This window comes from Phodopus roborovskii, unplaced genomic scaffold (genome assembly GCF_943737965.1).
Source record: "Phodopus roborovskii unplaced genomic scaffold, PHOROB, whole genome shotgun sequence".
Classification (NCBI taxonomy): domain Eukaryota; kingdom Metazoa; phylum Chordata; class Mammalia; order Rodentia; family Cricetidae; genus Phodopus; species Phodopus roborovskii.
In genome coordinates, this window is record NW_026126517.1 from 33780433 (window position 1) to 33798199 (window position 17767).

At 38.9% G+C, this 17767-nt stretch overlaps 1 protein-coding gene across 2 annotated transcripts in view; it reads left to right on the plus strand.

Annotated features, from left to right (window-relative positions):
• Sin3a (SIN3 transcription regulator family member A) overlaps nucleotides 1-17767 on the plus strand; it is a 57061-nt gene that overhangs the window by 13462 nt on the left and 25832 nt on the right. The window contains exons 3-12 of one of the 2 annotated variants that reach the window (XM_051197529.1): nucleotides 482-658; nucleotides 5720-5826; nucleotides 6775-7057; nucleotides 8463-8579; nucleotides 9247-9399; nucleotides 9490-9648; nucleotides 11625-11714; nucleotides 14782-14900; nucleotides 15497-15707; nucleotides 16626-16742. In XM_051197529.1, coding sequence (XP_051053486.1) covers nucleotides 482-658; nucleotides 5720-5826; nucleotides 6775-7057; nucleotides 8463-8579; nucleotides 9247-9399; nucleotides 9490-9648; nucleotides 11625-11714; nucleotides 14782-14900; nucleotides 15497-15707; nucleotides 16626-16742 — 1533 coding nt within the window. Of the gene's footprint in view, nucleotides 1-481; nucleotides 659-5719; nucleotides 5827-6774; nucleotides 7058-8327; nucleotides 8580-9246; nucleotides 9400-9489; nucleotides 9649-11624; nucleotides 11715-14781; nucleotides 14901-15496; nucleotides 15708-16625; nucleotides 16743-17767 lie in introns of both variants that reach the window. The other variant, XM_051197528.1, reaches the window with a different exon arrangement.

Below are 17767 nucleotides of genomic sequence, written 5' to 3' on the forward strand. Positions count from 1 at the left end.
CTCTTTCAGTAGCTTTTTAAGTGCTGAGATTACAGGCATGAGCTCCCATTTTTTTGGCTTTGATTAATAGTTTTGAAATAGAAGTGTATAGGAAATTTGTTATTATTATTATTGCATTTTGAGACAGGGTCTCACTATATATTTAGCCGTGGCTGTTCTAGAACTTACTGTATTCCTTAGGCTTAGCTCAAACTCACAGAGATCTGCCTGCCTCTGCCTCCCTAGAGCTGGGATTAAAGACATATGCCACCATGCCCTGCTGAAATTGAATGATTTTTAGCATCTGTAAAACATTAAATATAGGAGACATCAGTAATTACATTTTCCCCCCTCCTTCTGGGACATTTTGTTTTCTTAGTATCTTTGTGCCTGCAGAAATACATAGCTGTGCTGTGCCTGCAGAAATACATAGCTGTGCTCTGTACTTTGTTATTTGAGGAAGAATATACAACCTTAATTTGTCTGTATTTTGTTCACTCAGGTTTCAGCTGTGCCACAAAGTTCTGGCAGTCATGGGCCCACCATAGCAGCAGTTCATAGTAGTCATCATCACCCGACAGCTGTCCAGCCTCATGGAGGTCAGGTGGTTCAGAGCCACGCCCATCCAGCCCCACCAGTTGCACCTGTGCAGGGACAACAGCAGTTTCAGAGGCTAAAGGTGACATTCTGTTTCTTTCCTTGGATCATTGTATCTTTAGCAGGAAATAAAGCCTTAACCTAAGGGAGTAGGGTTTGAATTATAAGAAGTTTTGCTTTGTTTTTGTTTTGAAACTGTGTGTTATTTCCTTTTTGTTGGTAGTCCTTGATCCAGAAAAATACACTGGAAAAATGTTGGCTGTACGAATACATGATACCCAAACACACCAGAATGGAGGGGTTATTGTCATAGAAAATGAAGTCTGAGTCTGGGGTGTTTTCTCAGAGGACTCAGTATTATAAGATTTTTATTGAATATATGACATGTCTTTGAGCAGACCAATTTGGGACTAGCAAATTAGCATCATAAAACAGCTATGATTTTCTTATTCTTCCTCTGAACAGTTGAATTTGTGGGAATCTTGAAATCTGTGTTCAGTAAAACATGCTGCTTTTGAGGCATCTTTTATAATAAAGTTTGGGGAAATAATTGTGAATGAAGTATCAGTGTTTTCATAATGTCCTGCTGATACTTTGTGGTGCTTTGAAATGCATGAGGCACCTGTGGAGGGTCGTTTGGAACTTGTATTCTTGGCTAACCTTTTTGTCTCTTTCTACTTCTGGTTTGAGTATTGTTTTGTGTGTGATTTTTGTAGCAATTGCATAGTTTTCAGCTTTTCTTATTTAAACTTAGGTAAATCAGTTTGAAACCAAGTGGAAAACATGTAAATTAAAACTGAAGTGATGGCGTTTCATCTTCATTTGGTAGTAATAGCCTAATTCAATCTGGTAGCTTAACATGTGGGAGTGAACAGAATACCCCAAAATGCATCTATGTGTAAAAAAATGTCTGCTTGTCTGTTTTCCCTAAAACTCTCCCTCTTGCTTGAAAATTTGCCTTCTGCTATTTCAGTTACCCATAGTTAACTGGTTGGAAATTTGAAATAAAAATTTTCTGAATAAGCAATATATAAATGCTAAATACTGTGCTATTATGAATACTATTTTGATGAATTCTCACATTGTCCCCCCATCCCAAGTGAGATATAAATCATCCTTTTTACCCAGCATACAACAGTATCCTCCCTGTTGGTGACTTAGAAATTCAGATCATAAGAAAAATGATACTCAAAATTGGAATATCCTGACGAGAAACCATAAAGTGCATCCTTTACAGTGAAAATGTGACTGTTTTCAACTTGATAAGGCAGGGATAGTTATGCTGAGGCTGTTAAGATAGAAGATATATTGGCTTTACTAATTTATAAGTCAGACTACCATAAATATGTATATAGAAGAAGAAACAGTTTAGTAGATAAGAATTCAGACTATTCTGTTTCAGGCATCCACTGGAGAGTTTAGAGCTGATTCTCTGTCTATGAGGCCTGTCTATACTATTTAGTTGAGTTTTCCCTAATACCTGCTTCATTGATGTCTGATCTAAAGAATTTAATACTACCTAAGGACACTAAATACTATTGAACCAAAGTTCAATAATATAAAGGAATTTCATGAAATTTGATATCTAACTTGGATTCATGTAATTTCAGAGTTTACCGAGGAGTAGTCTGAAGAGCACAAATTATTTGTGCTATTTGGGGAAATTTGGTGTTCTTCAAACATTTTCACATTCTGTAACAAGCTTTCTTTTGGTCCACCAACCAGCTCCCAAATCATGACCCAGAGACTTACTATTAGTTATGAATGCTTGGCCTTAGTTTAGGTTTGTTCCACTAGCTCTTATAACTTATTTTCACCTGTTACTCTTCATCTACATTTTGCCTTGGGGCTTTTAACTTTTCATCTCTATGTCCTATTTCCCTGCTTCCCCCATGGCTGTTTGTCTGGTGACTACATGGTGGCCCAGGTCTCTCTCTTGCTATCACCCTGTACCTCCATCTTGGAGGTCAGAGAACAACTTTTGGGAGTTGGTTCTCTTTTTATACCATGTGGTTCCCAGGAATTGAACTTAGGTTCTCAAGACTTGGTGGCAAGTACCTTACCCTGCTGAACCATCTCAACAGCCCTTGAATATTTTTAATGAGAAGGGAATGTTTTTTGTGTAACTATTCTCTGTAGCTTTGGAGCCGTCCTGGAACTCTTTGTAGACCAGGCTGGCCAGGAATTCAGAGATCCACCTCCCTCTGCCTCTCAAGTGCTGGGATTAAAGGCATGTGCCACCATCACCTAGCAATTTAATTTAAAAAAAAAAAAAAAAAAGATATTTTGGTTTTTCAAGACAGGGTTTTTCTGTGTAGTCCTGGCTGACCTGGAACTCACTCTGTAGACCAGTCTGTCCTTGAACTCAGAGATCTACCTGTCTCTGCCTCCAGATTGCTGGTTTTAAAGGTGTGTGCTATCACCACCTAACTTTTTTTTTTTTTTTTTTTCTGGCAGTACTGGATATTAACCCTGGGGCCTCACACACTTTCTGGCAAGCCCTCTACCAGTGAGCTATAGTCCCAGACCTTCCCTGCCAATTTTTGGGTCAGTGTTTATGTAATGTGTCTTATTTAGTTATTGTTCTATTGCTGTGAGGAGACACTGGACAAGGCAATTTGTTGAGAAAAGGCATTTAATTGGGGGCTTGCTTAGAATGTCAGAGGGTTAGTTGATAATCATCATGGCAGGGGGAAATGGCAGGAATAGTGATGTGAGGTGGGAGGAGATGAGGATGATGACAAAGACAGACGGGGCCTTGCCTGGGCTTTTAAAACCTCGGTTTACCCCTAGTGACACACTTATCCCAACAAGGCCACACCTCCTAATTTTTCTCAGTCTTTTAGTGTGGGACCAAGCATTTAAACATGAGCCTATGGAGATCATTCTCATTGAAACAACAACAGAGAGACAGACACAAGGACAGAGCGTGTTTAAAAGCAGGACTTGGTGGTGATGTCTTTCATCCCAGCACTTGGAGGCAGAGGCAGATGGATATCTGTGAGTTCAAAGCCAACCATTTCATTGCAAGTTCCAGGCCAGCCAGGGTTACATAGTAAAACCTCGATTAAAAAAAAAAAAAATTTCAACAACAAAAATACCCACAATAAAACATGTGCTCATATGGCAGAAGACACGGGCCCAAAATATCAATGTAAGTCTCAGTGAGCTGAGGATATAGTCCACCTGGATTTGGGTCCATAGAATCCACCTTAAAAAGCTGGGTGTGGTGGTCTGTCTGCATGTGATTCCTGGGAAGGCAGACATAAGCAAATCCCTGAAGCTCAGTGGCCAGCCTAAACTATTGGGGAATTCCAGGATGGTGAGAGACCCTGACTGAAGAAGATGGATGGTACCAAAGGAATGGCCCAAAGTTGTCCTCTGACCCCATACACACATGCATGGACACAAATATGAATCTTGTGAGAAAGAGAAAGTTCAGTTTGCTTTTGTTCTGGACTCTGGTATGTAACTCACTTGTGGAGCTCTTGCCTAATGTGTTCAAATTCCTGGCTTCAGTTGCTAACACATTAGGGGGGAAACCCTGATTTTTAACTTGGTGCTAGGGAGTGTATAGGTAAGTAGCAGAGTGCTTATAATCCTTAGTATGAAACTCCACTCCCCCCAAAAGAAGGTATAACCTAGTGGGAGAGCACTTGCTGAGCATACGAGCCCATAGTTTCAATTCCCAGTAATAAAAAATTAAAACGATCAGATATAGAGTTTTAGAGGACATTCGTGCTATACCATCACATAATCGTTTATTTAAACATACACATTTTGTTTCATGGTACATCAAAAATTGCAGCTTATACCATTTTCTAAAACCTGAAATTTTGTACAATTTAAAAATATTAACTCAGAATATGAAATAAGTATTTCTCCTTTCTCCTGGGTAATCCTCAGATGATTCTCATATTTCTAGCCCTTTAGACTCATTCCTGTCTGTGGTAGGTCACTTTTGAATGGTCTCTTTCCATTGTCTTTATTCGTTAGCCCTCAAATCCTCACTGTAATTCAAGCCGTTCTCACATCAGTTACCATTATCCCCAGAAGCATAACTGGTCTCCCTTACCTTCTCTCCTTTTCTTCCTAGTTTTTTGTGTATGTGAGGTGTGTGTGTGTGTTTTTGGGGGGGTAGGGGTTATGTACCTATTCATGTTTGTGTAGGTCTGAAGTTGATATTGTCTTCTATATATGGCTTCTCATCTTATATTTTGAACCTGGAGCTCACTGAAGCAGGAGCTCCTCATTTCTGCCATAAAGTGGCCAGTCGGTGAGCCACTCAGATCTCTCTGGTTCCAAATATTACCTGTAACCTTTGTACTGGGATTACAGACATTATGCTAATGTGACCAGCTTTTATGTTCTGGGGATCCAATCTTGGGTCCTCATGCTTACACAGAGAACATTTTTTCCATTGTACCATCTTCAAAAGCCCCATTCATACCTTCTTTTACTCTATGTCAACTGGATTACATGAAAATGAAGATGATATAAACATCAAAGTTGATTTTTGCAAGATTAACGGGTTCAAAATCGATCCTGATGCTCTTTCGTGTTTATTCTTCTTACAAGTGCTTAACTTTTAGCAAGACTGACCTGGTTTTTAGTTTTGCAGGTGACTTCATGAGACATGCCCTTGCTGCTGCTTCTGATATTCTTCACAGGACCTCATGGTTGCTGACATGTACTTGTCTTTAGGTTTCAGTTAATAAATCACCTCTTGGATTTCCCTCATTTTGAAGGAAGGAGAAAGTGATGCTGTCTCCATGTGTTATTATGGCTTTCAGTGATCACTTTACATCCACTGTGTTAAGATTTAAACTAGATAGAAGCAAATTTCTATGGAGTTGTGGTTTTAACTTGTTATTGAATCTTTAACACCTGCATTGGCTATGCTGATAGCTAAGTGAGTATTATGGTAATATAATTTTTAGTCACTGATCATTCCCTACTGAATTACCTAAGGCAAGAGTACAGGTTTTGAGTTGATTGTGGTTTTATATATGAATCATATTTTAAGTGTTCTTACTAATTTTTGATACTTTATATATAATTCACTTATTGTCTTAATTTGAATATGCATTATCTGTTGTTTAAAGTTTTGACTTACTGTGTCTTTGAAATGTATCTGCCTTAGGTGGAGGATGCCCTGTCCTATCTTGACCAGGTGAAGCTGCAGTTTGGTAGTCAACCTCAGGTCTACAATGATTTCCTAGATATCATGAAGGAATTTAAATCTCAGAGGTAAATGATTGTGTGGCTGTGTTTAAATTTGTGCTTGGCACATTGATATTTAGAGGGAATATATATACATAGTCACCCTTCCCCCCTTTATAGATTTAGATTAGTATTTTCATTGGGGCAGTGCTTTTGAGACTAGAGTCTTGCTCCAAGTAGATCAAGGAAGCCTTGAACTTTGGGAAGTCCTGTTATTGCCTCAGCCTCTCAGGTGGAATGTACAACTGTGTATCACTGTATTTTGATTTAATGATGGAAATTGTAGAACACTTAGGCTATGTTTTTACTTTATTTTACTTTTTTTTTTTTTGGTTTTTCGAGATAGGGTTTCTCTGTATTGCTTTGGAGCCTGTCCTGGAACTCGCTCTGTAGACCAGGCTGGCCTCAAACTCACAAGTGATCCGCCTGCTTCTGCTTCCAGAGTGCTGGGATTAAAAGTATGAGCCACCTACATCTGGCCTAGGCTATATTTTTAATCTGTACTAGTATTTTAACTAAAATCTTACTTGTTGATTATTTCACTTACGGAAGTCACACTGGTAAATTTTAAGGATGCTTGATTTCTTTTTTTTTCTAATTGTTGTAAGATACCCTGATATTCTGGCATAGCTTACTGTGAGAGTAACTCAACTGAACAGTGTAGACACACAAGCCCATTACAATTCATGCTGGTATAGTAAAGATAAGGTTTGGCTTGGGAATTAACAGTTTTATATATACTTTCTGTACATCTGCTTGATAAAGTTATTGCCATGAATGTATATTTTATTTAAAATTGTGACCAAGTTTATAGCTGTAAAGCTAAATGGCTTTGGAATTTGAGTTCTTTGGCTTTGATTGCTATGTTTTCCTGTTTAGAGAAAACATAGTGAGAAGTTAGTTTTCCTCTAGGTTTTTTTGTCAAGCTTGCCTTTTATCACTTTTCTTTCCTCTTCCTTGTTTTTTTTTTATCAGCATCGATACTCCAGGTGTGATTAGCCGTGTGTCCCAGTTATTTAAAGGCCACCCTGACCTGATCATGGGCTTTAATACCTTCTTGCCTCCTGGCTACAAAATTGAGGTGCAGACTAATGACATGGTGAACGTGACAACACCTGGGCAGGTTCATCAGATCCCTACCCATGGCATCCAGCCCCAGCCTCAGCCACCACCTCCACATCCTTCCCAGCCTTCAGCCCAATCAGCTCCAGCTCCTGCTCAGCCAGCTCCTCAGCCAACACCTGCCAAAGTCAGCAAGGTGAGTTGTGGGAAGACACTGCATCCCCTAAAAAGTATTTCTCATACATCCCCCTGTATGAGAGTCAGATAGATACACATGTTACAGCAATGATGTCATCAGAGAAGATGTTGACATCTCACCCCATCACATATTTTATGATTATATACTACATCATTTAGATACTCACTTAAATCATCAATCATCATGCCTGTAGACTGTAGGACTCTTGTTGTTTTCTGTTTAGCAAGCCTCTACACTGGCTTTGTTGCAGTCCTTTGACACCACAGGTAGGATGTAGAAAGAGTTTCTGGAAACTGTATAAGGTAGGAAGAGGGTATGTGTGTGGTTTGCTTTGGTTTTTGTTTTTGTTTTGTTTTTTTTTTGTTTGTTTGTTTGTTTGTTTTGTTTGAGATGGGTGTTACCAACACACATAGCTTAGAAATGACTTTTGATCATGGTCAACTTAGACTCTACTTACATGATTATCATTTTATAAATATCGTTGCAGAGCTGGGCATAATGATGTGCCTATAAATCTCAGCACTTGAAAGGTGGAGGCAGGCGAATAAAGAATTTGAGGATATCCTGAATTGTATAAAATACTGTCTTAAAAAAACCACAATCAAGTTAACTCCATTTGCCAGATCAGCTGATCATCACAATAAATGGAAGATAGTCTTGATCTAGATATGATTGAATAGTTGCTAGCCACATAGGATTGAATTTTGGTTCAAGCAGATTCAATGTTTTAGTTGTATTAGCTAAATTTCATTTCTCAAGAACCACTATGTAGCTGGTGGCTCTTGTGTCTTAATGCCACAAAGAAAGATTATATCTTTCAGAGTGTTCTATTGAACAGAGCTGGTCTAGGAACATTTCATGTTGGATTACAGTAATAATTGAGTTGTTATTCTTGACATTAAAAATCTGAGTAGGATGAGTTTTTTCTTTAATTAGCACCTGTTAAACTAGTGAGCTTAAAAATTTCATGTGAATAATATATCCCTTTAATTAGAAATGGCTCCTTATTTAAGGTTGTATTTAGGAAATTGATGCTGAGGTAGTGTTAGAATGTATAAACAAACCCTGTTGTTTTTTATTTGAATTGAGCCAAAATGGCTTGGCTTGATTAATTAATTAGTACTTACTGGTTCAAATGAGTAAATACAGGATATGGGTTGATAAATACCTTGGTTTTATTTTGTTTTATTATTTTTGGTTTGAATTTTCTCCCTCAGTATCAAACCACCTATGCTCTTGAGGAAAATAAAGGCTTTTTTCTTTTTAGCCTTCCCAACTACAAGCACATACTCCAGCCAGTCAGCAGACACCCCCACTCCCACCATATGCATCCCCACGTTCTCCACCGGTCCAGCCTCACACACCAGTGACAATCTCCTTGGGAACGGCCCCATCTTTGCAGAACAATCAACCTGTGGAGTTTAATCATGCCATCAACTATGTTAATAAGATCAAGAACAGATTCCAGGGCCAGCCAGACATCTATAAAGCATTCTTGGAGATTTTGCACACATACCAGGTAAGAGGGTTACTCACTTGTCCCTTTTTAAGCAAGTCTTATAATCCTGGGCTCTGGTGATCCTTTTGCTTCAGCCTCCTGAGTAGATGCGATGTTGGCTATTCCCAGCTCAGAAATGGTTGTTTTTGTCATTGTCAAATTCGTTTCTTCTTACATAACTGTCAGCCTCAAATTGTATCTAGTCTGAGAAGAACTAGAATATCCATTGTCCCCAGTAGTTCTTATTGGGAATATTTAATTGGTTATAACTGTAATGTATGTTTATGAAGCCAGTTTTACTTGTGTGCTTTGCTTGCCCTGTAGCATCTTGTTAGGATTTTTTAAGGTTTCTAGCTTGTTAAGAGGGTGCTTGTTTCATAGTGGAAGTTTGTGAGGGTAACTTTTGGATCGTGATTGATTTACAAAAGAACAGGATGATGCCTTGTATTTTATCAGTTTAATTAAAGGAGCATTCACATGTTCTTAGTTTTATAAAGACCTGTCATTCAGCATCTTCTTTCTCAAAAGTCTGCAATCAAAACAGTAATTAAATACATCCTTTAACTTAAGTAGGTAACATTTTAGCCATATCAAACATTTCAGAAAGTAATTGTTCTGTGTGTGGTGTAGGATTCAGACCAGTAGCTCCCTTAGTATGTATCATTTGTTCCTTTTTGTCATTCTTTAGAAAGAACAGCGGAATGCCAAGGAAGCTGGAGGAAACTACACTCCAGCTTTGACTGAGCAGGAAGTATATGCCCAGGTAGCGCGACTCTTCAAAAACCAGGAGGATCTGTTATCTGAGTTTGGACAGTTCTTGCCGGACGCCAACAGTTCGGTGGTAAGTCTCATTTAGACAATGCTACATTTACAGGGGACTTTTTAGATGATACTCTGATCCAAGTGTTAATCTCTTGTGTGTCTTAATCAGCTTTTAAGTAAAACAACTGCTGAGAAGGTTGATTCTGTGAGAAATGACCATGGGGGCACTGTGAAGAAGCCACAACTGAACAACAAGCCACAGAGGCCCAGCCAGAATGGCTGCCAGATCCGCAGACACTCTGGAGCGGGCACCACGCCGCCAGTGAAGGTGAGAGTAGACAGATAGATGGTAAGATGGTTGGAACTTGTATGACTAGAGCAAGTTAGCATAGGCCACAGAAATTCCCTACAAAGCTTAGAGCTTTGCAAATGGCAGAAAGGAAGCTCGCTCACCATGTGGGTCAGTGTGTTTTTTTTTTCAGTTTCTGTATTTTTCCTATATTATCTCTTCTTTGCTGTCAGCTTCCCACTCTTACAGCTTTGTTGCCAGGACTTACTAATTTTTCTCATGATCTTTTTTGTTTGTTTGTTTGTTTTTTTTTTTTTTTTTTCAAAACAGAGTTTCTCTGTGTAGTTTTGGAGCCTGTCCTGGTACTTGCTCTGTAGACCAGGCTGATCTTGAACTCACAGAAATCAGCCTGCCTCTGCCTCCCCAGTGCTGGGATTAAAGGCGTGCACCACCAATGCCCAGCCAGGATGAAGAGTCTTAAACTGGTAAATCATAAATAAATGAATGAGCTCTGAGGAAACTCTTGTAAGCCTAGTCCCACTAATGGCAGAGGCATTGTTCAGTCGCTTTGACTGCCCTTGATCTTTTTGGGTTGACAGATCTTACCTGTATTATCTTAGTCTTTTAAGGGCTGTCCTAGAGGGCAGTCCTAAGTTCCTGTTAGTGACCACTACAGTAAACACTAATAATCTATCAATAGAAAAAAAAGCCCAGCTTGCTCTCCTTGATTTTGTGTGTCTGGGATAAAAAGGAAGCTGAATGTATTCAGTGTTGAATTTCTCTGGGAATTCTAAACTGTGTAATATGGAGTAGAGGTGTCTATAGAATTTGGTTAAAGAAAGAAATTTTAAAAAAAAGACAGTGGAAGTTGGTGGTTGGCAAGAGGCTCCAAGGACTGACATTCTCTGAAAGGTTGTTTTGCTACTTCAGGGTTTTGGAATCAGATTGAATATAGTAGTTGTTTAGAGTTTTGTTTTTTTAACTTCGAAAGGTATTCTGTGGATTGCAAGAATTAGCTCAATAGCGAAGAGCTCTCTCTTGGGTCTGTTCCCTTCTACACCTGATAATCCACAGGTAGAAACAGTAAGCTAGTGTTTAGTTTCCATATCCCATAGAGACTGAAGCTGCTGGCAAGAGTTGGTGTATTTCTTCACAGTTAGTAAGAGGTGGAATTTTAAAAGTAAAATTTTCCTACTGGGGTCATATTATGGCCTTTTCATTTGTGTTTGGGGGTGTGGATAGATGGGTGGTTTTGGAGAAAAGATCTCACCATGTAGCCTTCATTGACCTGATACTCAGAAGTAGTCCAGGCTAATTGCTAGCTCATGGCTAGCAAAGAGATGTAGACATGTGTCACTGTGTCTAGCTCCACCCCCTACCTCTCCACCCCCTACCTCTCCACCCCCTTTGAAACATTGTGTTTTGTTGGTGGTGGTTTTCCTGGAACTGGCTTTTTAGACCAGGCTGGCTTTGAACTCACACAGATCTACCTGCCTCTGCCTCCAAAGTATTGGGATTTGACGGCATGTACAGCACTGCCACCTGGCTTTCAAGTTAAATTATTAATATGGCTAGGTGTTACAGTGACAGTTGTCTTATCACCACTGTGATGTGATGGGCAGGGAAGCAAAGCAGCCAGATCTCAAGTTTGACGCCATCCAGGGCTACACAGTGACACACACACACACACACACACACACACACACACACACACACACACACACACACGTACGTACGTACGTACGTATTAGTCTGAGTGGATATGCTGATAAGATAGTTATGCTGTGTCTACTAGACAGTGATCTAATTTTTTTCCCAATGGATTTTTAAGTCGAACTAATGTATGTTAAAGATTTATTTTTTAAACTCCAGAGTTATAGGTTATGCTAGAAATTTGTGACTGAAATCTCATTTGGTCTAAGTTATTAGTTAGCGATAGTAGAACCATTTTAGCAAAATTAAAGAAAATTCACTCTGCATTGTTTTTGTTTTATTTCTTCTTTTTTTATTTCCAGAAAAAACCCAAACTGCTTAGTTTAAAGGAATCTTCAATGGCAGATGCCAGTAAGCACGGTGTTGGGACTGAGTCATTGTTCTTTGATAAGGTAAATAATAAGTAACATTTGATATTAGTTAAGAGCAGTCATTTAATCCCCAAGGTTTTGTTTCAAAAATGGCAACTCTTTAGGATTTTTTTTTTTTGGCATTGTTTTTATTTAATATTTGAATTTGTTTTGTTTAGAGACAGAATCTTTCTATGTGTAATTTAGATTGTCCTTGAACTCACCTTGTATTCCAGGCTGGCCTTTAGTTCCTCATCCTTTGGCCACCCAACTGCCACCACTTGTAGCCTACCTGTTGTTCTCTTTTTATTATTTTTCTTTTTTTTTCCCTTTTTTCCCCTTCTTTTAAAGTGAGGATCTTACTACATCTTTGTAGCCTTACCTGGCCTGGGACTTAACTATGTAGAACAAGCTAACCTTAATTTCATAGAATTATGCCTGCCTTTGTCTCCCTAGTGTGAGGAATAAGGGTGTATGCACTCATGCCCCTTTTTTCTTTTATTAATTGTACTAATTAATTATGGAGCTAGGTGCCTCACACATATTCGGCAGTTGTTCTCTGCGAGCTTTAGGTGACTTGTAATCTAGGTGTTCTGACACTTCTGGTGGTACAGGAGTGAGAATTCCTTTTGGTTTTTTTGAGGTAGGTTCTTATATTGTTACCCAGATTTGCTTCAAACTTGCTCTGAAACCAAGGATGACTTTTAACTACTACTCTTCTCCTTCCTCTACCTCTCATACAGACTGTAGGTATACACTACCATGCCCAGGTTGAGAATTCTTGGCTACTTGAATGTTTTCAAAGATCTATAAGGTGTTTTTATGTAATAGTTGGCATTGCAATTTCTGGTGGACCCCATGACTGCTATTTTAGTTCGATTGTACTTGTCTACCTGATTCTATCCTTGGAGCCCATTTGATGATTAACAAGCAGTTTCCATCAGTAAAGTGGGCAATTAATAGGCTTTTCACAGGACCCTATCTTATACCTCTCTGTGTGTTTGCAGAAAACAAATTATTTAACAGCTACATTAATGCTAGTTCCAGATACCTGTTTATCTCTTTGCCTTCAGGGGCTTTCCTGATGTAGGTTAAAGGTATTAGTAGTACATTTTTTGTAGGTTTGTGCATGTATATGCATATAATTAAAAGTATGTATATGTAGTAACTATCTCAGAGTTTCTTTTAAATTCATTGGAAAAAGAAATGGCACAGAATTTACTATGTGTTGATCATTTAGGTTGAGTGACTGTGAGTAGGGTCTGTTGGATATCTTTCTGATTTTTCTTAGGTTTGAAAGCTGATAAATTAAAAGCAGATAACTGGCATACAGCACAAAAAGTATACTCTTCTCTAATTGGTAGCATTGAAAGTTTGTATTTGAGAAGTTGAGTGTAGTGATGCATACTTATAATCTACCTGAGAGACGGGCAGGAGACTTGCCACAAGTTATTAATCAGCCTGGGCTAACTATATAGTGAAATCCTACCTGCCTCAAAAAAATAATTTTTTAATAAAAGTTTTTCATATCAAGGGATTGTACATCTGTGAATCCTAGTCAGTTCTGTGTAGTACCTGTTGTGCCTCTTTGTACATGGGAGGAGGTTATCTGAACATATCAGACAGGTGTTTTGATTAGTTCTGAGTATGTGGATCCAAAGTGCTAACAACTGGCTTTTAAAAACTAAAACTCCAGACTTGCCACTACTAAATATTTTCAATTTTTGAGACTTTAAAATGTTAGCTTTCAGGCTGTTGAGATGGTGTAGAGGTTAAGAGCACCAGCAGCTCTTCCAGAGTTCTGAGTTCAGTGCCCAGCAGTCACATGGCGGCTCACAATCATCTATTAATGAGATCTAGTACCCTCTTCTGGCATGCAGGAATATATGTAGACAGGCAGATAGACCACTGTATACATAATAAATAAATGCTTTTTAAAAAAAAAAAAAGTTTTCAAGCTGGACAGTAGTGGTGCACACCTTTAACCTCAGCACTTGGGAGGCAGAGGCAGGCGGATCTCTGTGAGTTGGTGACCAGCCTGGTCTACAAAGCAAGTTCCAGGACAGGTTCCAAAGCTACACAGAGAAACCCTGTCTTGAAGAATGAAAAACAACAGCAAAATTAGTTTTCAATGCTGTAAGTGAGATAATAGCCTGCATGCAAACGTGTGTGTGTGTGTGTGTGTGTGTGTGTGTGTGTGTGTGTGTGTGTGTGTGTGTGTGTGTGCACTCAAGCATGTATGTACGGAGGTGTGTATATGTGTGCCTCTATGAACACCCATATGCCAAGAGTGTATAGGTGTGGTTATGAGCTACCTCATGTTTATTGGCATCTACCCCTGGGTCCTTTACAAGAGTGGGATGCACTTTAACCACTACATCGTCTTTCTAGCTCCCCCTTCCCCCAGGCCTGTTCTTGTTTTTTGATGCAAGATTCTATTGAATCCCTGGCTGCCTTCAGGATCAGATAGGTTTTGAACTTAGTGTGGTTCCTGCTGCCTCTGCCTTAATGATGCTGAGATCCCAAGCATTTAGTAGGAAGAGGATCCAGATTTTAAAGACTGTCCTTGGTTATATATAGCAAGTTTAAGGTTTGTCTCTGCTACATGACATCATGCCTAAAACGAAACTACATACAAAAGAGTTTATTAACAAGAATGTTAAAACTGTTGAGAAAAGTTCCCTTCAATATCTCTTAAGATGGACAACAGAAGCTTAGGTATTTGACATGGTCTGGAGTAACAAGCATATGAGAAGGTGCAATTCATGGTCTCACATTTTAATTATAAAAAACTCTATAAACACATGTAAAACTAAAGAGGATAATAAAACAACTCTTTATGCTCTTATCATCCAGTGTCAGTAGTTTCGTTGCCTGGTCTCTGTTTTTTCCATATGTATTCATATTCATAGACTGTTTAGAGACAGGTTATGGTCTCTCTCTTTTTTTTTTTTTTTGCTTTTTAAGGTGGTTTGTTTGATTATATCTAAACAAAATAATATTGATTCCTTAGTAAGTATCAGATTAAATGTACTCTTATTGGAAAAAAAAAAAATGGGTGGCCTTGACTCTCCTTGTAACCATTTTTTTTTCTGATTGTATCCATAAGGTCCGCAAGGCTCTTCGAAGCGCAGAGGCCTATGAAAACTTTCTTCGCTGTCTTGTTATCTTTAACCAGGAGGTGATCTCTCGAGCTGAGCTTGTACAATTAGTCTCTCCTTTTCTGGGGTAAGTGAAGTGAGGAACACAGGCCCTAGTACTTCTGGTATGACAATGCAGAGATTTTAAGACAAAGGTAATGGAGTTGTCACAAATTACAGTGTCAGAAGGTGCCTTTATAAATCTTCTAGTATAAGTTTCAGGATGGGAAAACATGTAGAGCTGGGCGTGGTGGCTCATGCCTTTAATCCCAGCACCATGGACACAAAGGCAGGTGAGTTCAATGACCTGGATTATAGAGCCTCCCCCATCTCAAAAAAAAAAAAAAAAAAAGTTAACAATGTATTAGCTGTGACACAGTCCTCATGGTCTCTTGTCTGACCAGCACTATGTTTATAGACACTGACCTCCCAGATTGTTGTATTTGCCATTTTGAGGGATTTGTGAACATGAAGCAATATTCTTTAGCCAAACAGTGGCTTCTTAACTTTTTACTATCTTGTTGGAGAGCATTGTATAAGGAAAAAGTTGAAGGATGTTTCTCAGGTAGAAAATAATTATCTCTGGTAATGAAGTTGTGACCCAACCATGAACTGTAATGTTGTTCCTCATAATAACTGCATCCTGTCTTGAATTGCTTACCAGCTTTTGGTTTGGTTCTTCAGGAAATTCCCTGAATTGTTTAATTGGTTTAAAAACTTTCTGGGCTATAAGGAGTCAGTTCATCTGGAAAGCTTTCCAAAGGAACGAGCTACAGAAGGTATTGCAATGGAGATAGACTATGCCTCTTGTAAACGACTGGGCTCTAGCTACCGAGCCCTACCAAAAAGTTACCAGCAGCCCAAGTGTACAGGAAGGACTCCTCTGTGTAAAGAGGTAAGGCTCAGCCTTGGATATTCAGCTTCTTCAAAAGAGGGTGGTGATATTACCAGGGCCAGATTTTTTTTAAGTTTTCATTACTTTTAATATGTGTATATGTACATAAGCTGTAGACAGGTTTGATGGCAAGTGCCCTTATTTATCTGCTGAACCCTGTCTTACAAGAAAGGGCAGGATTTATAGAAATTGTGAAATCATGAACTTTTTTTCAAAAGAAAACTTTTATTTAGAACTTTCCCTTACTCTACTTTTTTGTGAGCTAAGTGCCTTAGTTTGGGTTTCTATTGTTCGTCACTGAAAGAATGCACTCAAGCAAGGCAGGAACTAGAGGCAGGAGCTGGTGCAGAGGTCATAGAAGAGTGCTGTTCACTGGCTTGCTCAGCCTGCTTTCTTAGAGAACCCAGGACCACCAGTCCAGGCATGGAACCATCCACAATAACCTGGACCCTCCCCTGTTAATCACTAATTAAGAAGATGCCCTAGGAGCTAGGTGGTGGTGGTGCATGCCTTCAATCCCAGCACTGGGAAGGCAGAGGCAGGTGGATCTCTGTGAGTTCAATGCCAGCCTGGCCTACAGATCTAGTTCCAGGACTGACACCAAAGCTACAGAGAAACCCTGTCTCAAAAAAACAAACAAAAAAAGGGTGCTCCACAGCACTCACTTAAAATAAATATATATGTTGAAAAAAATAAAAAAGATGCTTTACAGCTAGACTTTATGCAGGCATTTTCTCTGTTGAGGTTCCTTCCTTTCAGATAACTCTAGCTTATATCAAGTTGACAGAAAACAAAAACAAAACTAACCAGGACACTTACCAAATGTTTTTTCATCTCTGTTTTTTGTTTTTTTTAAATTGAGACTGTTTAATTACCAGTAAGTTTTAACAAGCTTTCTGCCTCTTTTTGTACCCAAAGGTTTTAAATGATACCTGGGTTTCCTTCCCATCGTGGTCTGAAGACTCCACTTTTGTTAGTTCCAAGAAGACTCAGTATGAAGAACATATTTATCGCTGTGAAGATGAACGATTTGAGGTATCCTCCTTTGTGATCTGAAGTTTGGGGAACAAGGAAGATGTGAAATGAAGGAGTATTTAAATACTATGTATGAGGTAGCTTAAAAAAGATAAAAGAGCTGACCCTAGTAGTACATGCCTGTGAGACTTCTCCTGGGATGGGAGTGCTAGAATGAATGAACCAACTGGTAAAGATCCCATATTGTAGAAAGGAATCTTTGAAACTAGGCTCAAAATCTCCATTATTCAGGCGATGTTTACTAATACCACACCATACATATTTTTCATATATGTATTTTATTTAGTATATTTATTACACTGTGTTGACTGGGTCTTCTTCAAATCAGTGGAAGAGATCTCATAACTCTGCCAGAATCCCCTCTTGAGAAGAATCACATGCTATCTCCTCACTGACTGGTAGTTGCCATCTTTTCCCCACTGATAAATTTCATTATCGAGACAATGTATAAAGAGTTTAACTTGGTTTAAAGTCTGAGTTGGTGAGAGTCCATGTGGTGGAGGAAGGAACTACCTACACTCACACCTTGATCCATAACCAGGAGGCAGAGAAAATGCCTTGAGAATCATACTAGTCTTTTGAAACTTAGCCCACCCCCTAGTTATAGACTTCCCCCCAATAAAACCACATCTTTCCCTTCCCAGACAATTTCTGAACTAGGGGTTAAATATTTAAATAAATTAATGGTCCTTCTTAGCTGCAGAGTCTGGGCTACATGCTATTCTCTTTGAAAAGGAAAGGACAATAAACCTGAATTTGTTGCCATTGGATATGAAGCAGCAACTTAATAATACATCTTTTAGACATTTAAGTTAAGGTCCCCAAACCATTTAATCTCACAATTGTCTTTTGGAATTTTTTTTTTTTTTACTGTTTGTAATGTGTTTCCTCAATTTAAAAAAAGTTGATAGGCCAGATATTGTGGCTCACATTTGTAATCCCAGCCTTTAGGTGGCGGAAGCAAGAACTTGCCACAATTGAAGGCCTATCTGGTCTAAATAGCAAGTTCCAGGTCATCTGTAGTA